This window comes from Mustela nigripes, chromosome 1, assembly GCF_022355385.1.
Source record: "Mustela nigripes isolate SB6536 chromosome 1, MUSNIG.SB6536, whole genome shotgun sequence".
NCBI classification, from domain to species: Eukaryota; Metazoa; Chordata; class Mammalia; order Carnivora; family Mustelidae; genus Mustela; species Mustela nigripes.
Genome location: NC_081557.1, coordinates 203536884 through 203551977, shown reverse-complemented (window position 1 = coordinate 203551977; position 15094 = coordinate 203536884). Strand labels below are relative to the sequence as shown.

Sequence of the window (15094 nt, the reverse complement as noted above, 5' to 3'; positions counted from 1 at the left end):
AGCTGGCTCAGTCTGGGTGGGCGGGCCTGCCACTCTTGAGTTTGAGCCCAATGCTGGGTGTGGAGATCACTTTAAAAAATCAAATCTTAAAAAAAGAAGAAGAAGAAGAAGAAGGAATTTTCCAAAACTGAAGAGAGATCTCTGCCCACAGACCCAGGAAGCTCAAGAACTACAAGGAAGACAGATAGAAGCAGACTTAGTATATCAAAGTAAAACTGCTGAAAACAGAGAAACAAATCTTAAACGGCCAGAGAAAAAGGACATATTTCTGGGAAAAGAATGTAAGATTGATAGCTGTCTCCTGAGAAATGAACAATGGGAGCCTAAAGGCAATGGAGTGATGCTATTTCAAGGGCTGGAAGAAAACATCCACCCAGCATGAAGGCAAAATGGTGAGTTATTGAAAAGCAGAACTGAAGGCATTCAGCAGTGGCCTGCCCACGGAGAAAAGCTAATCGGAGTTCCTCAGGCAAAGGCAAACGCCCAGATACAAATGTGGAAATGCAGGAGAGACTGAAGGAGTCGGTGTGGGTGGGTAAGAAGTGTGCTTTGTGCAGAACGATCACCACCATGTCTTGTGGAGTTCAGATGACACATAGCATCGTTAGCATTTGGAAATAAAAGCAATGTTTTGCTACATTAATTTTTTAAAAGAAGAAAAACTGAATCATTTTGAAATTGCAGCATAAGAATTTGAAAAATTCAATACCTATTTTATGATGAAAACATCAGTGGTGATTTCCTTAATCTGATAAGAGAGAGAGAGATATATATACACACACACATGAAGTGGAAAGATATATACACACACACACATGAAGTGGAAACCGTACACAAAAATGACAGAGAGTGGACCCAGGACAGAAATGTGAGAACTGAGACAATAGAACTCCTACAAGACCATCTTGGACAAGTGCTCTATCACATTGCATTTTTTTTAAAAAGATTTTTATTTATTTATTTGACAGAGAGATCACAAGTAGGCAGAGTCAGGCAGAGGGGTGTGGGGGGGAAGCAGGCTCCCCGCTGAGCAGAGAGCCTGATGTGGGGCTCAATACCAGGACCCTGAGACCATGACCTGAGCTGAAGGCAGAGGCTTAACCCACTGAGCCACCAAGGCACCCCTCATGTTGCGTTTTGGAAATTATTTCTTGGACAGGATACCAAAGGCACAGGCGACAAGAGGAAAAAATAGACAAATTAGACTTGAAAGTTTTTAAATTTTGTACAACGTGAGACACTCTCAACAGAGTAGAGAGGCAGCCCACAGGTTGGAGAAAATATTCTCACATCTTAGAATCTATAGAGAACCTCTAAAATTCACCAAGAAAAGCCAAACAACCTGGTTCAAAAGAGCAAAGGATTTGAAGAGACATTTCTCCCAAGAAAGTGTGTGAGTGGCCAGCAAGCTCTGGAAAAATTGTTCATCACTCCTTGTCCGATCAAACTCACAATGAAATTGTACCTCCAACCCAGTAGGATGGCTCTTTCCAAAACTAACAATCAACAACAACAACAGAGGCCATGTGTTGGCAAGAATGTGGAGAATTAGAATCCTGTGCCTCATTGGTGGGAGTGCAAAATGGTGCGAATGCCATGGAAAAACATTGTGGAGGTCCCTCAAAAAATGAAAAATAGAATTGTCAGATGATCCAGCCATTCCACGCCTGGGTATATTCTACAAAGAGCTTGAAGTAGTGTCTCAAAGAGACATGTGTCTAGCTGTGTTCCAAGAAGCATTATTCACAACAGCTAAGGCATGGAGGCGAACCAGGTGTCTACTGGTGGATGAGTGGAGAAGCCAAATGTAGCCCATCACACAATGGAATGTTATTCAGCCTAAAAAGGAAGGAACTCCTGACTCCTGCCACCACACGGATGAACCCCAAGGACATGCTTGGTGAAATAGACCAGCCACAGAAAGACAAATTATGTGAGATTCCAACTCCACAAGGGACCTGAACTAGTCAAAATCGTGGAGACAGGTAGCGGGTGGTGGGTGTCGGGCTGGGGGTGGGGAGCGTGCTGTTAGTGTTTGTGGGGACAAGTTCAGGTTTATAAGATGAATGTGTTCTAGGAGTAGATGTTGGTGATGGTGGTGCTAGGATGTGAATATCACTGAGTCGTCCCTCAAAATGGCTAAGATGATAAATTTCACATCATAGCTGTTTTAGCACAGTAAAAAATTTAAATATTACCTGCAATAATGTCAGTAAATATCAGCTTCTTCAGCATCTATCTGCAGTTGTCTAAGGCCTCTGTTGAAAGTCACAAGAGGTTACTGGCATGAAATGTTAAAGACATAAAGAGAGAGCGATTCCAAGTCAAGGAGTGGAGAACTTAACATTGCAAAGGTGTCCGTTATCTTCCAATCCATCTATGAATTTAGTGCGGTCTCAATCAGAATCTTACGAGGTTTTTGTCTCTTTTGGTAAAAATTCACAAACTAATTCTGAAATTCATGTGGAAGTGCAAGGGACCAAAACTAGCCAGAAAGAAGATCGCTAGAGAGAAAGAGCATTATTTACACATTCTACATGCTGGGCTTTGGTTCTTTCCATAAATGACCCTGGTGTGACCACGCTTGTGAACACATGTGCATTTCTGCTGTAGATAGTCGTGCAGGGCCAGGAGTGTCAACAGAATGGAGCTTAGAAACAGACCAACACATCTGGGCCTCCCTGATTGAAGACAAAGGAGACACAGCCCGGCAGTGGGGGGGTGGTTGCTGTTTTCCAATAAATGGGCTGAGTCAGCAGATATCCACATGAGGAAAAACAGGTCTGGATCCTTACCACAATCACCCACAAGAGTCAACTCCGGATAAATTGCACGTGGGAAGTAAAAACAATGAAGATTTCCGAGGAAAACAACAGGAACATCTTTATGAACTTGGAGTAGCAGATTGCTTAAACGGGACAAAAAAGCACTAAACATAAAGGAATATGTGATTTATTGAACTTCATTGAAATTAAAACTTCAGTTGTTCCGCAGGTACTGTTACAAGAATGAAGGCGGAAAGCCCGAGAGTTGGAGAACATGTCCAACAAAGAACTCAAATACAAAACATAAAGAACTCCTGTCGATCTGTAAGAACAACAGAAATAACCCAACTAAAAACGGGCAGAAGATCTGAAAAGGCTTCACAGAGGGCACTGAGGAGGGCTGCCAAGCCTGTAAGCCGCTCTGCCCTTCATCAGTCAGCAGGCTGAGCAGTTTAAAGTGGAAAACCCCAGGAGTGCCTGGCGGTGCCAGCGAATGGACCACAGAGCCATGAGCGGAAGTCTGGAGAGCGCAGCGGGAGCCCCGCATCAGGGCGCAGGCGTGTTCCCTGGACGCACCCCCTCTGAGCCCATGCTGCAGCAGGGCGCACGCATGTTCCCTGGGCGCACCCATGTTCCCTGGGCACACCCCCTCCCAGTCGCCTACAGGTTTCTCAGGGAGGCACTCAGAGAGGGTGGCTGGAGCATCCAGAGCCCAACAGGTGTGGAACTGATTCCTACCCATGAGACCAAACCATCCAGGACACTGAACCTAACCAACCCTACATTACCAGATCCAACAAGACAAAACCAGTAGAACCTTCTATTGAATTTGAATTTCAGATAAACAGTTTCTGAGTGCAAGAATATCCCACATACTCCCCATTTGGGGCATTCCTATTCTAAAAAATATTCATATGCTTAAGTACTTGTTGATTAGAAACTCCTATTAAACTGGGCCTCCTGCATTTCCTCTGGTGCTTCATACAGACATGGTGTTGCCAAACCATGCCTGCCTCTAGAGAGTGTGGATGGCACGTCCCCATTTATGCAGGGCGACTGTCTCAGTCTTTGGAAGTCAGGGTGCTGGTGATGGCAGACGGGTGAGTGGGAGGGCACGTGAGGGCCTGTGAGCCTGGTTCACAGTCCACGGTTGGATCAAGGTGCTGCCCGCATGGGCATGCTCAGTTTATGAAGAGTCGCAAGCTGTGCGTTTCTGGGAAGTACATTTTTCTGGCGTTTCCAAGACTGCACGGGGCTCTTTAGCCTGAACTCAGACCTGCACTGGCCGAGAGCATGGCACATTCACGTAGACCTGCTTGAGATCCATCCCAGGCGTTGCCACATTAACTTCTTCAGGTCGTTGGTTTGGTGCCCCTTCCTCCAGGAAACCTTCCTGGGTTAAGCCTCCTGCTGGTAGGCATTTTTCTTTGTTGTAGTTGCTGTAGTTGTGAGGCAGTCATCATTCACAGAAACAGTGACTCTTCCAGTGTAACCTCCAAGGGCGAGACGTGCCTGACCCATGCCTGCCTGTCTCCCCACCTGGCACAGGGATGGTGCTTGAGAACATGTGCACAGTGAGAGCCTAGAATGGGAACCAGCATTTTGTTTTCACTCCTAGAAGGTTTTCTTTTTCTTTTTTTAAGATTTTATTTATTTGACAGAGATCACAAGTAAGCAGAGGCAGGCAAGGAGTGGGGAGCAGGCTCCCTGCTGAGCAGAGAGCCCAATGTGGGGCTCAGTCCTAGGACCCTGAGACCATGACCTGAGCTGAAGGTAGAGGCTTAACCTACTGAGCCACCGAGGCGCCCCGTAGAAGGTTTTCTTAACGTGATGATCAGGTCCCTAAGAACCAGGGCAGCCTTATTTTCCACAAGAGTTTTCAGAGCCTCACTTTTGAGAAAGATGCCTCGAGGGAAGGCAGTCATCCCTCCCCACAGACGTAGTCTGACCTGCAGCTGGGGAGGATCCCTGTAGAATTGTGCCACGTTTCCTAGTGCAGGAAGTATGTGCCCTGTGCGCTTCACTGCCAGGGGCTGATCCCTTGTTGCTTCTCTGCTGATGCAGACATCAAGGGTGCTGTGTCCATCTGCTGTCGGCCAGGGGGCTGCTGTGGCCTTTGGGATCCTTACCTGTGGTTTTTGTCTTGACCCTTGTAGGGACTTGCTGCAGACCCTGACAGAGGACGAGCTTCACACACTGGAAAGGAACCTCTGCATTTCCCAGGACGTGGAATTCCCCATCCGGGCAGACACCCCGGTACCCCCCGCCCTGAAACCCGCCTTTCCCCACTCACCCCTCCCCACGGAGGAGCTGCTCTCAGCCAAGGCCAAGACCCCGGAGGCAGAGCTGGCCTGTTCCATGCAGTATGACAGCCAGGAGCTAGAGCAGCTCGACCGCATGGTCCATAGGGCAGGGGATGAGATGTCATCCCTCCTCTCCCCGCCCAGCGCCTGCCAGTCCCCCGCACACCGGCCAGGGGTGGAGGGTAGCCCCCGTGGGGAGGCATCCCCAGGCAGTGCTCGGCTGCGGCCGGGCAGCGACGAGGAAGAAGGAAGGGTATTTTTCATGGATGACGTGGAGGGGGCTGCCGAGGCCCCAGGAGGCCCATCTGGGTGGGCAGGCAGTGCCCGCGCTGACCCCCAGGAGAGAGGGCCAGGCGGAGGGCATACAGAGGCCAGAGGTAGCGGTCCCTCCAAGGCAGAGGAGGGGGACATGAGCAATAACAACGACGTCCCTCATGACAAGATGTGGGCGCTGGGTCCCAACTCCTGCAGCTGCCTGGATGCGCAGCCGCACCTGGATGGCTGGGAGGGGGGTGGGGACGCTGCGCAGACGGCCGAGATGATTGCCCACCGGACCGGGGGCATGAAGCTCTCAGCTACTGTTATCTTCAATCCCAAGTCAACCCCTGCAGGGGGCTCTGCCGTCACCACCCCGGAAGCCTCTGAAGACGGCATCTCCCTGCCGGGACCTGTGGCCCAGGGGACACACAGTGGCTCCCACAAACTCAGTACTGCGGCCACCAGCTGCCTCCTTAACTCCTGCGTGTGCTGCGGGGCCTGCGGTGGCGGCAGGGAGGACAGCGCCGCCCAGAGTCTACATGACAAGTGTGGCCCCAGAAGCGTCATTAGCGCCTCTTATGTGGGCTCTGCCAAGGCCAGCGCCAAGGGCTCTGCTGAGAGATGGGAGGATGCCCGGCCTGTGCCGGAGGCATTGCCCTCAGAGGATGCCTCTACTTCCAAGTGCCTGACACACACCTCGGGGCCTCTGCTGGACACAGTGGACAGGTCACCTGGAGCGGCCAATGGTGCCAGTCCAAAAAGGGAGCCTCAGGCTGGACCGCCAAACTCAGGGCAGCCGTCGAAGGCCAGGGTGGAAAATCAGCAGGGAGAGGTGGCCGAGGAGGAGCCTCAGCGCCTGTCGGACTCCAGGTAAGAGCTGGCTCTAGCCACGCCCAGGCTCTTCTCCTGGTATCCAGGGCTCGTTCCTGAGGTGTTGCCTGCAGGGCTCTCAGGTTGGGGGGAGGCCAATGTGGGAGTCAAGCAGCCAGTAGCAGCCTGCTCGCCTAGTCCAACAGAGAAATGTCCCCAGTGAGCCCCGGGCCACCCTGCTTCTGATGTTACAGGCACCTTTCAGGTGATGTGGGCCCAGTGCCAAGCTCTTTGGCCACCCCCTTGGACTGCCGGGGCCCATCCCGGTCCCAGGTCATCCTCATCTGTCCGGGGACTGGGCGGCGGCCACCTCTGAGGTTGCTTTCCACATCACTCACTGTGGGGGCCTCGGCGAGTGCCTACCTGCCCGCATGGCTACCCACCTCACCTGAGGATACAAGTTAGACCAGCGGGTGCACAGCAGTGGGCATGGAACCCTGAGGGCTGTGCTGGGATCCTGGGTCCGCCCTCTTATGTTCTCCCGCAGTGCCTCCAGGACTCTGTCTTCCTGCCCCCTCCCCTCTTCTCCCCAGGGGAGCTCCTGTGTGCTCCTCCCGAGGCAGGGAACCAGGAAGGGTGGGCCAGGGGTGGGGGGCAGTCTGCAGGGCCCTGGTATCTACCCACCTCTTTTGCCTCAAGGCCACTCTCCCTTCCCTTGCTCCCCACACCCTGGACCTTTCCCAGTGAAGCAGATTCAGTGAACATTCCCTCATGACTACCATGTGCCTACTGCAGGCTCTGCACTGGGAAAGGGGGCATTGGGTCACCCCGACTATTACATGGTCACAGCCCCCAGCCCTGTCCCCTCAGTGGGGCCTTGCCTGCTGGGTCTGCTGGCCGGAGGTGGGAGGATGGGGAGAAGGTTTAGGCCGTACACAGCCCCTGTGGCTGCGATCCTCTGGCAGCGTGTGACAGGTGCCCACATGCCCCGTGCAGCTCTGCGTGGGGTCTGCCATTGCTCCCCACCCCTCCTTTGCCCCCAGTGACCACTAACTTCCTCTCTGTCACCACGGACTTGCCTCTTCTGGATGCTTCCCATACGCAGAACCCCACGCTATGTAAACCGCACACCTGTCTGTTCCATGAGCGTGAGGCTTCCAAGGCTCATCAGTGTCGAAGCAATCGTCCACGGCGCTTCTTTCCTCTCTGTGGCTGGATAATGTCCCGTTGGACAGACAGACTGCCTTCCATCTGTCTGTTCATCCACCGGTGCGCGGGTGTCATTTGTGCGTTTTTCTGTTGCCATGCAGAACTGCGTCCACACTCTGTGTGCTCAGAGGTTTCCTTTCCTCTAGGTGTGTGGGCGGGAGACCCAGAGGGTCATACACTGGTCCTACAGTCATCTCTCAGAGCCGGACATGCACAGGGCCCCTGTTCTCTACCTCCTTGCTGCTCATTTTGGCCGAGAGCCGGTCAGCCAGCCCCTTTGTCCTTCCAGCAAGCACAGTCACGGGGTTGCTTTCAGCTGCCTCAAGACCATCGCTCTCTCTGCGACCATGCCACCGGTGTCAGAGTGCTCATTTGACCCTACTGAGCACAAGATGTAGAGAGATGGCCGTTGACATTTAATCGTATAATTATCTCAGATATTTGTTTGGTTCCCATCAAATCTATAAAATAAGGTAGATCCAGAGAAGTTTATCTCTTCACCTTGCTCTTCTTAAAGGTAACAGGTTTTAAGTTTTTTACAGCTTCCCTTCCAATTTTAAAAATATAAGCAAAGATGTACACACGTGCATTCTCTCCCCGCCCCCACCCCCAGGGCCTCACCCTGCAGACACTCTCATGTGCCCTGCTCTCCTGGCCTTGTAACTTGGAGGCTGGGCCATCGTAGTTTTTGGAGGTGGGCTCCCTGTCCCGTCCAGCCACGTGACCCCCATGGGGCTGAGCCAGCGTGCCCTCAGGCAGGTCTTGCTGCTGGCCATGGGGTTGTGCCAGACTCTGCTGCTCCAGACGGTGCAAACATCTTCTATTTCTGATAAAGCTGTTTTTGAGATGCAAGCCCAGCTTCCTCGGCCATGTCCAGAGGAATGAACTATTGTCACAAGCTGCTGGATGGCTTTCTTCCTTGGGATCCTCTGCAGAGTTGATTATTGGTAAGTGAATCATTCTTCAGCAAGGATGATAGGAAATCATCAGAAATTCTTCGACAGGTATGTTGCTTTTTCAGTTTTTGACCTGCCTCCCTTCTCCAGTCCAGATGGTGGACACCTACTCTGTCTCCTGCTCTCCCAGCATTTCCCATGGTGGACACTGCTCGTTTGCATCACGAAGATGACTTCCCGGGCCCTATCCAGCTTTGCTCAAACATTGAAGCTGAGCTGAGGAAAGGAAAGGGAAGGCCTACTGTGGCCTTGAGACAGCGCCACCTTCCTGGGGAGCTTCCAGAAGGTGCAGAGGGCCTGAGGAGGGAGAAACGTGGCAGGTGGCTGGTGATCAGGACAGCCATACGTCTGGGCCAAGACTTCAGACAGCGGTGGCCCCCCATCCCACGCCAAGGGCAGCGAGAACCGGGTCAGCCAGGTGTTAGCACGTGGTGCCCATGGTCTGCCAGCTGCAAACACATCAGGATCATCTCTCCCTCAGGTCACAGGCTGACCTCATGGAGTGTGATCTAACGCTAGTGCAGGCGTGACAGAGCAGGGAGACCCTTAACATGGACAGACACAAAAGACCAGTCTCCCGCAGGCGGAAAGTTTGCCAAGATTCCAGCATAGAGATTCCTGGATGTCTGGGGTGCTGCTCCCCTCATGATGTCTAGAGGCTTCACGATGGAGACCACAGGGCTCAAGTGCAGGGACAGGGGCTCATTCCTCCCGTTCTGCAGACAGGGAGGCCAGTGTCCTGGAGAGGCAGCTGGCCTGTAGCTCCCTGCCTTTCTGCTGGCCCGCAGGGGCTGCCGCAGCCCCAGGGGCTGGCAAGTGGCCAGAGGAGGGAGCATCAGGCATGGTGCTAGGCTTGCGAGCTCCCAGCCCCACGGTCTGGCCAGGAGGTCACTCAGGGGCAGCCTCACTCCTCTGTGAGCGACACAGAGCTGGCCCAGGCAGGAAGCATATGGAGCTGCATCTCCCTGAGGACACAGGGAGCGAATTCCATGGTGAAGCAGAAGCCTGATGGAAGGACGAGGCACTGGGGGCTGTGCCAGACTAGCCAGAGGGTCTGGGCCAGAGAAGTGTCTTCTGGGGTGTTCCCCCAGGCCCTACAACATGGGCCAATTCCATCAGTGCCATCAGTGCCATTTCCAGGGTGCTGGGTCATGGCCCCCAACAGAGTCCTTGGCAGAATGTTCTAGAACCATGCATCCCTCAGCTCTTTTATTGGCTTCTCTCCTACATTTTCAGGAAAACTTAAGATCTTTTTAAAGGGAAAGTTAGCATTTTTCAAGAGCTTATTGTTCTCTGTCTAGATTTAACTCACTGTTCCAGAATCTTCCATGCTCTTGAAGCCTGAATAAGCCACTTGTCTACAGCACGGAAGCTCAGCCTGCCTCAAATCTGTTTTTGTTCTTTCCTAGGACATTTGACTAGAGCGTCTCCATCCTGTTGCTTCTTTAAAAAATTCCACAGGCTCGCTTTTTTCTTATAATAAACATGGCCCCGTTCATTGTAGAGACTTTGAAAAACATAAGAAGAAAAACAAAAGGAAATAAAAATTACCCCGAATCCTATGAGCAGTTTTAGTTTTTTCACGACGTTATGATCATTTCTCTGGAAAGTGCTTGAAAAACACTATTTCCGTTGAATTCTACTATATCCTAAGGACATAAGGACATACCTAGTTTATTCTATGTTTTCCCACGTCTGTATGTCTTTCTGTGTTGAGCTGGCCCTATGGCCCCTCTGCCTTAGGGATCTGTGTTTGCCCCTGGGGTTAAGTCTTCAGAGTAGATTCTTGGTAGGGTCACCACGCCAAAGGCGTAGAAAGTCTGTGGCGTCTTCCTGCCCCTTGCCGCCACATACGGTCAGATTGCTCTCCAGACATATGCCGATGTACCAATTTGTCTCAGCGGGTGCCCCTCCCCCCTGTTGAGACTTGAGAGTGAAACACGAATCCCTGGGTGTGGTAGTTGGCTTTCCTCTGACAGTTGGTACCCCCCCGTGCTTCTTCCTTATCCGTGTGTGAAGCGACTGCTCCTGTTTTCCAGCTGGGTTTTCATGACTTGTTTACTGATTTGAAAGCATTCCTTCTGTCTGGTGTGTCTGCTGGGGACAGATTTACCCCACGTGCTCCTTGCCCACCGATTCCATGTGTTGATGTCCTTTGATTTATAGAAGCCTTATATAGAAGTTATATTTATGAAAATTCCAGAGAAGCCTTGTGGTTCTTGCTTTGCATATTTTCTCTGGCTGGTTGTGCACCTCCCAACCCTCCTTGCCCCCAGGCCAGGGCATTGTCTCCTCTTTGGCTCCTGCCCTGTGGCTTGCTTCATTCCACCGCTAACTCTGACCCATTTTCGGAGGTCCAGGGGTCCTGCTTTCCAAGACCATCTCTGAGCACTGGAGAGAGCGTGACTATCAGGGCTGATGGCCATCCTGACGCTCAGGCAGGGTTGCTCCCCTGTCCCACGTGGAGGCCTGCTCTGCAGGATTCGTTCTCCAGCTGCATTCGCGAATCTGGCTGGCGGTCCCCCTGCATCTCCCTCATGCAGCTGGTGGGCCTCCCCGGCTGTCATTTGGGGTCGAATGTTAAGAATCTGGGAGGGCTGTCCTCAGCACAGGCTTCTGAGCCTCTGTCCTCAACAGGCGATGTATGCTCTGACCCAGTGTTCCATCCCTGCAGAGGGGAACAGCTGACACGCCTCCCCTGTTGTACCCCTCACCTGTCTGGGTAGTGGTGTCAGAGGCCCCACTTCCCCGCACCTACAGAGGCAGTGGGAGGCTGTGTGCAAGGGAGGGAGGGCACCTGTGGCTGGATGCTTGACCTCAGCCTCCCTGAGCCTCTGTTTTGTGGGCCACAAAATGGGCCAACAATGGTCACCAGCTCAGGTGGGTCTGGGGGAGTAGCTGAGAAGCCACGGAATGTTGCTCCTGGTTGTTACATTGCGTTTTCCTTGTTATTCATCTTCATTACTCCCTGTTTCTCACCCATTATTTCCTCGGTGCGTGGCTCAGGGGTGTTACTGTTCCTTGCTGTCTTGCTGTTCGAGTCTTGGCTTTCCCTCCCCATTGCATCACTGGATTTCACTGTTTCCAGCCTTGTTCCCACTCTGCATGGGTGGCGTGACCACTGGCAGGGTGACTTGCAGCCCTTAGAGGGACTGTCCCAAGCTGATGGGCTGTGGACAACTCCGGCCTCCAGCCCCACCTCTGCCTGATCTTGAGTCTCCCCTGGCTCCTTTTCCAGTTGATGCCTTGCCTTTCTCTGTACTGTGGCTCTGTCATGGACCCCCCCCCACCCCCACTGAGCTCCTCTGTCTGTTGCCGGGGTTGGGACCCAGGTTCAGGGGCGTTGGGCCCTGGGGATGCCCAGGGTCCAGCCCCCAGCTGGCATCCTGTGTTTCCTGGAGCCCCCTGGGCCCCAGTGACCCACCTCCCCAGAAGGAAGGAACCATTTGACATCGCTGTCTGAGACCCCATGGACCCTGGCCCTGCCTCCATGGCCAGCCCAGGGAAGGGCGGCATGTGGCTGCACAGACCGAGCTTCCTCCAGAAGCATGTGGTGAGCGGGGAGGCCTCTATCAAATGGAAATCTTCCCCAGAGGCAAGGCCTCCATCACGTGGAAAACTTCCCCAGAAGTGGCTCTTCTGATGTGCCGTGTGCATGCCTCCCCCCAACAGCTTTCCCTCTAGCAGATGGATTCAGGTCAACTCCTCTGTGCTGGGATCAGCCCTGCCCCCGGTATCTTCTGGCCACCAAAACCCGGCAGGGCGTGACTCCCTTCCCAGTGTATGATCCATAGCCTCAACTCCTGATGCTGGTGGTGGGGCTGGTTGGAGCTGCCCCGGGGATCGAGTCCTGAGCCAGCACCTTCAAAGGGAAGGGGGTGTGGGTCAGGCATGGGAGCAGAAAGGACTGTGCTGGCTGGGCCAGTTGACCACTCAATGACCTGAGATGCGGAGGAGCGGTTTCCCAGCCGGGCCCGCCTGCCGCGTGGCTGGTTCTTCCTGGGGGCTTGGCAGAAGAGCAGCTCCAGGATGGCGTGATTGGGGGCAGAACTACCCCAACCTCTCTCTGGCAGCTGTGGGGCCCTGGGCTTGTGTCCACCCCATCGGGACACACCCATCATTGCCCAGAGCTGTTCTGGGGCCGGACTGCTGGGTGTGGGCCGTGCTGCTGCAGCCCTCAGTCCCTGGGGCAAGTGTCTCCTCCGCTGTGCAAAGAACTCCGAGCTCTCCCACCACGTCTGGTCCCTGGAAAGAAAAACAAGAATGATTGAGCAGGTTAAAAATAGAGAAGGACTTGGAATTAATTTGACTCTTGAAAAGCAGATGAGGCGTGATGACTGTTAGCAAGTGCACGGCCAACCTTGGGCAGGCCGGGAGCTGAGCGCAGGCATGCGGTCAGAGGGCAAGTCAGGGCCGGGCTCTCACCTGAGCCCCTCACAGGCACCCCCCATGCACACTGCAGCAAGCACAGTGACTAAGGCCCAGATCGCTAGAACCCCACAGGCCCACTACAACCCTATAAGGCCACGGGGTAGGCCCGCACACGGTAAGCATTTGAGCAGGGGTCCTGGGAAGGGTGCTGCCCTTCTTGTTGACGGACCTCCCTGGTGTTAGGGTCCTTATTACAAACTCCCAGCCAGGGGTGGAGCTAGCCTGGCTGAGGGGTGGCCGTGACTACCTGGTGAGTGGGCACCCAGGACAGCTCCATCCTGGCCTCTGCCCCCTGGTGACCCACCCAGCATGACCTTAAAAGGCCCCCCTCATTCCAGAGAGCTCCTTCCTCCAGGCTGGCTGCCTCCCTGCACCCCACACTTCTCAAGTCCTCTCACCCTAATGCTCTCTCTGCCTACTGCTATCTCTCACCATCGTCAGCACACGACTGGGCCCCTCCCTCTCTTTCCTCCACCGGCCCCACCTGTCCTTCCACTGGTGCCTGCATAAGATGGAGAGTGACAGGTGGAGTCTGAGGCAGCCCCTGCAGTTGGAGCAATCAGGGGAGGCCTCCTTGGGGCGGGGACATTTCCAAGACCTGAATGGAAGGCATGGGAGAAGGGAGATGTTCCCCAGGCCCTAGGTCCAGCAAAGGTCAAGGTGCCAGATGTTCTAACCCGGGCTGTTCCGACGGTGTGAAGTAGTGTCCACTGCGGTTCCAGTCGGCACGCCCTTGAGGACTAGTGACACTTAGTGTCTTTTCATGTGCTCGTTTGCCATCAGCCTGCCTTCTTTGGTCAAACATCTACTCTATTCAGGTTTTTTGCTGTTTCTTTCATTTGGTTGTTTCCTTGAGTTTTGAGAGTTCCTCATTCATTTGGGGGTACTTTATCAGATATAATTTGCAAATATTTTCTCCCAGTCTGTGGATTGTCTTCTCATTCTGAGTGTCTTTTGAAGAATAGAAGTCCTTAATTTTTATGAAGTCCACAGTTTGTCAACTTCCTTCTTTCATGGATTGCAATTTTGCTGTCATAGCTAAGAATTATTTTTATAACCCCAAATGACAAAGGTTTCTCTTCTAGAAGCCTTATATTTTTTGTTTTACATTTAGGTCTGTAATCCATTTGGGGCTACCTTTGTATATGATGTGAGGTACGGATCAAAGTTTTTTTTTGTTTTGCATAAGGGAAACCAATTGTTTCAGCACCATTTGTTGAAAAAGCCCATCCCTTCTCTACTGAATTTCTCTTCCTCAGATCAGTCAGCCACATGCATGTGGCTTTATTTCTGGACTCACTAGTCTGCCTCGTTGATCTGTCTGCAGGGACACCAATACCACACTGTCTTGATTATGGTAGCTTTATAATGAGCCTTAAAATCAGGTAGTATAAATCTACAACTTCTTTTTCAAAGTTTGTTTTGCTTTTTCTGTGTTCTCTGTATTTTATGTGAATTTTAGAATCAAGTTGTCAATTTATATGAAAAACAAAAGCAAAACCAAAAACAAAGCCTACTAGGTCTTTGGAATTTTGTTGAATCTACAGATCAACTTGGGAAGAATTAACCCCTTAATAATATCAAGTCTTCCAACTTATGAACGTAGCACACCCCTCCTTTTGGTTAGGTTTTTAATTTTCTCAGCAAAGTCTCACAGTTTTTATTGTAGAAGTCATGCCCATCTTTTGTCAGGTCAGATTAATTTCTAAGTATTTTACATTTTTGATGCTATCATAAATGATATTGTCTTATAATTTTGATTTCCAGTTTTGATGGCTAATATAGGGAGCTGTATCTGAGGGCTGTATACCAGTGTTGTCTCTTGTGACTTTGCGGAACTCCCTTCATTACTTATAAAGGTTCTTACAAAGATTCATCAGACTTCCTATGGATGATGCTGTCACCTGTGAAAAAAGCCAATTTTATGTCTCCTTTTCCATTGGATGTGGTTTACTTCTTTTTCTTGCATGTTTGCCCTAGCAAGGACCTCTAATACAATGTTGACTAGAAATGTTGACACAGGATGTTTTTGCCTTATTCTTGATCTCAGAAGGAAAGCATTTACTATCTACTGTTGGCTGTAGGATTTTCATAGTGCTCTTAATCAGGTTCAGGAAGTTCTCCTTTATCCCCAGTTTGCTGAGAGTTTTTATCAAGAATAGATGGTTTGGGGCGCCTGGGTGGCTCAGTGGGTTAAAGCCTCTGCCTTCGGCTCAGGTCATGATCCCAGGGTCCTGGGGCTCATGATCCCAGGGTCCTGGGATCGAGCCCCGAATTGGGCTCTCTGCTCAGCAGGGAGCCTGCTTCCTCCTCTCTCTCTGCCTGCCTCTCTGCCTACTTGTGATCTCTGCCTGTCAAATAA

The 15094-nt window shown here is 52.0% G+C and overlaps 1 protein-coding gene across 8 annotated transcripts in view; it reads left to right on the top strand.

Moving 5' to 3' along the window:
• ZFYVE28 (zinc finger FYVE-type containing 28) overlaps positions 1 to 15094 on the top strand; it is a 102558-nt gene that overhangs the window by 73824 nt on the left and 13640 nt on the right. For 3 of the 8 annotated variants that reach the window (XM_059379578.1, XM_059379588.1, XM_059379568.1), the window contains exon 8: positions 4922 to 6196. In XM_059379578.1, the coding sequence (XP_059235561.1) occupies positions 4922 to 6196 (1275 nt within the window). Of the gene's footprint in view, positions 1 to 4921; positions 6197 to 7179; positions 8085 to 8180; positions 9981 to 15094 lie in introns of those variants that run through there. The other 5 variants (XR_009400331.1, XR_009400326.1, XM_059379609.1 and 2 more) reach the window with 5 other exon arrangements.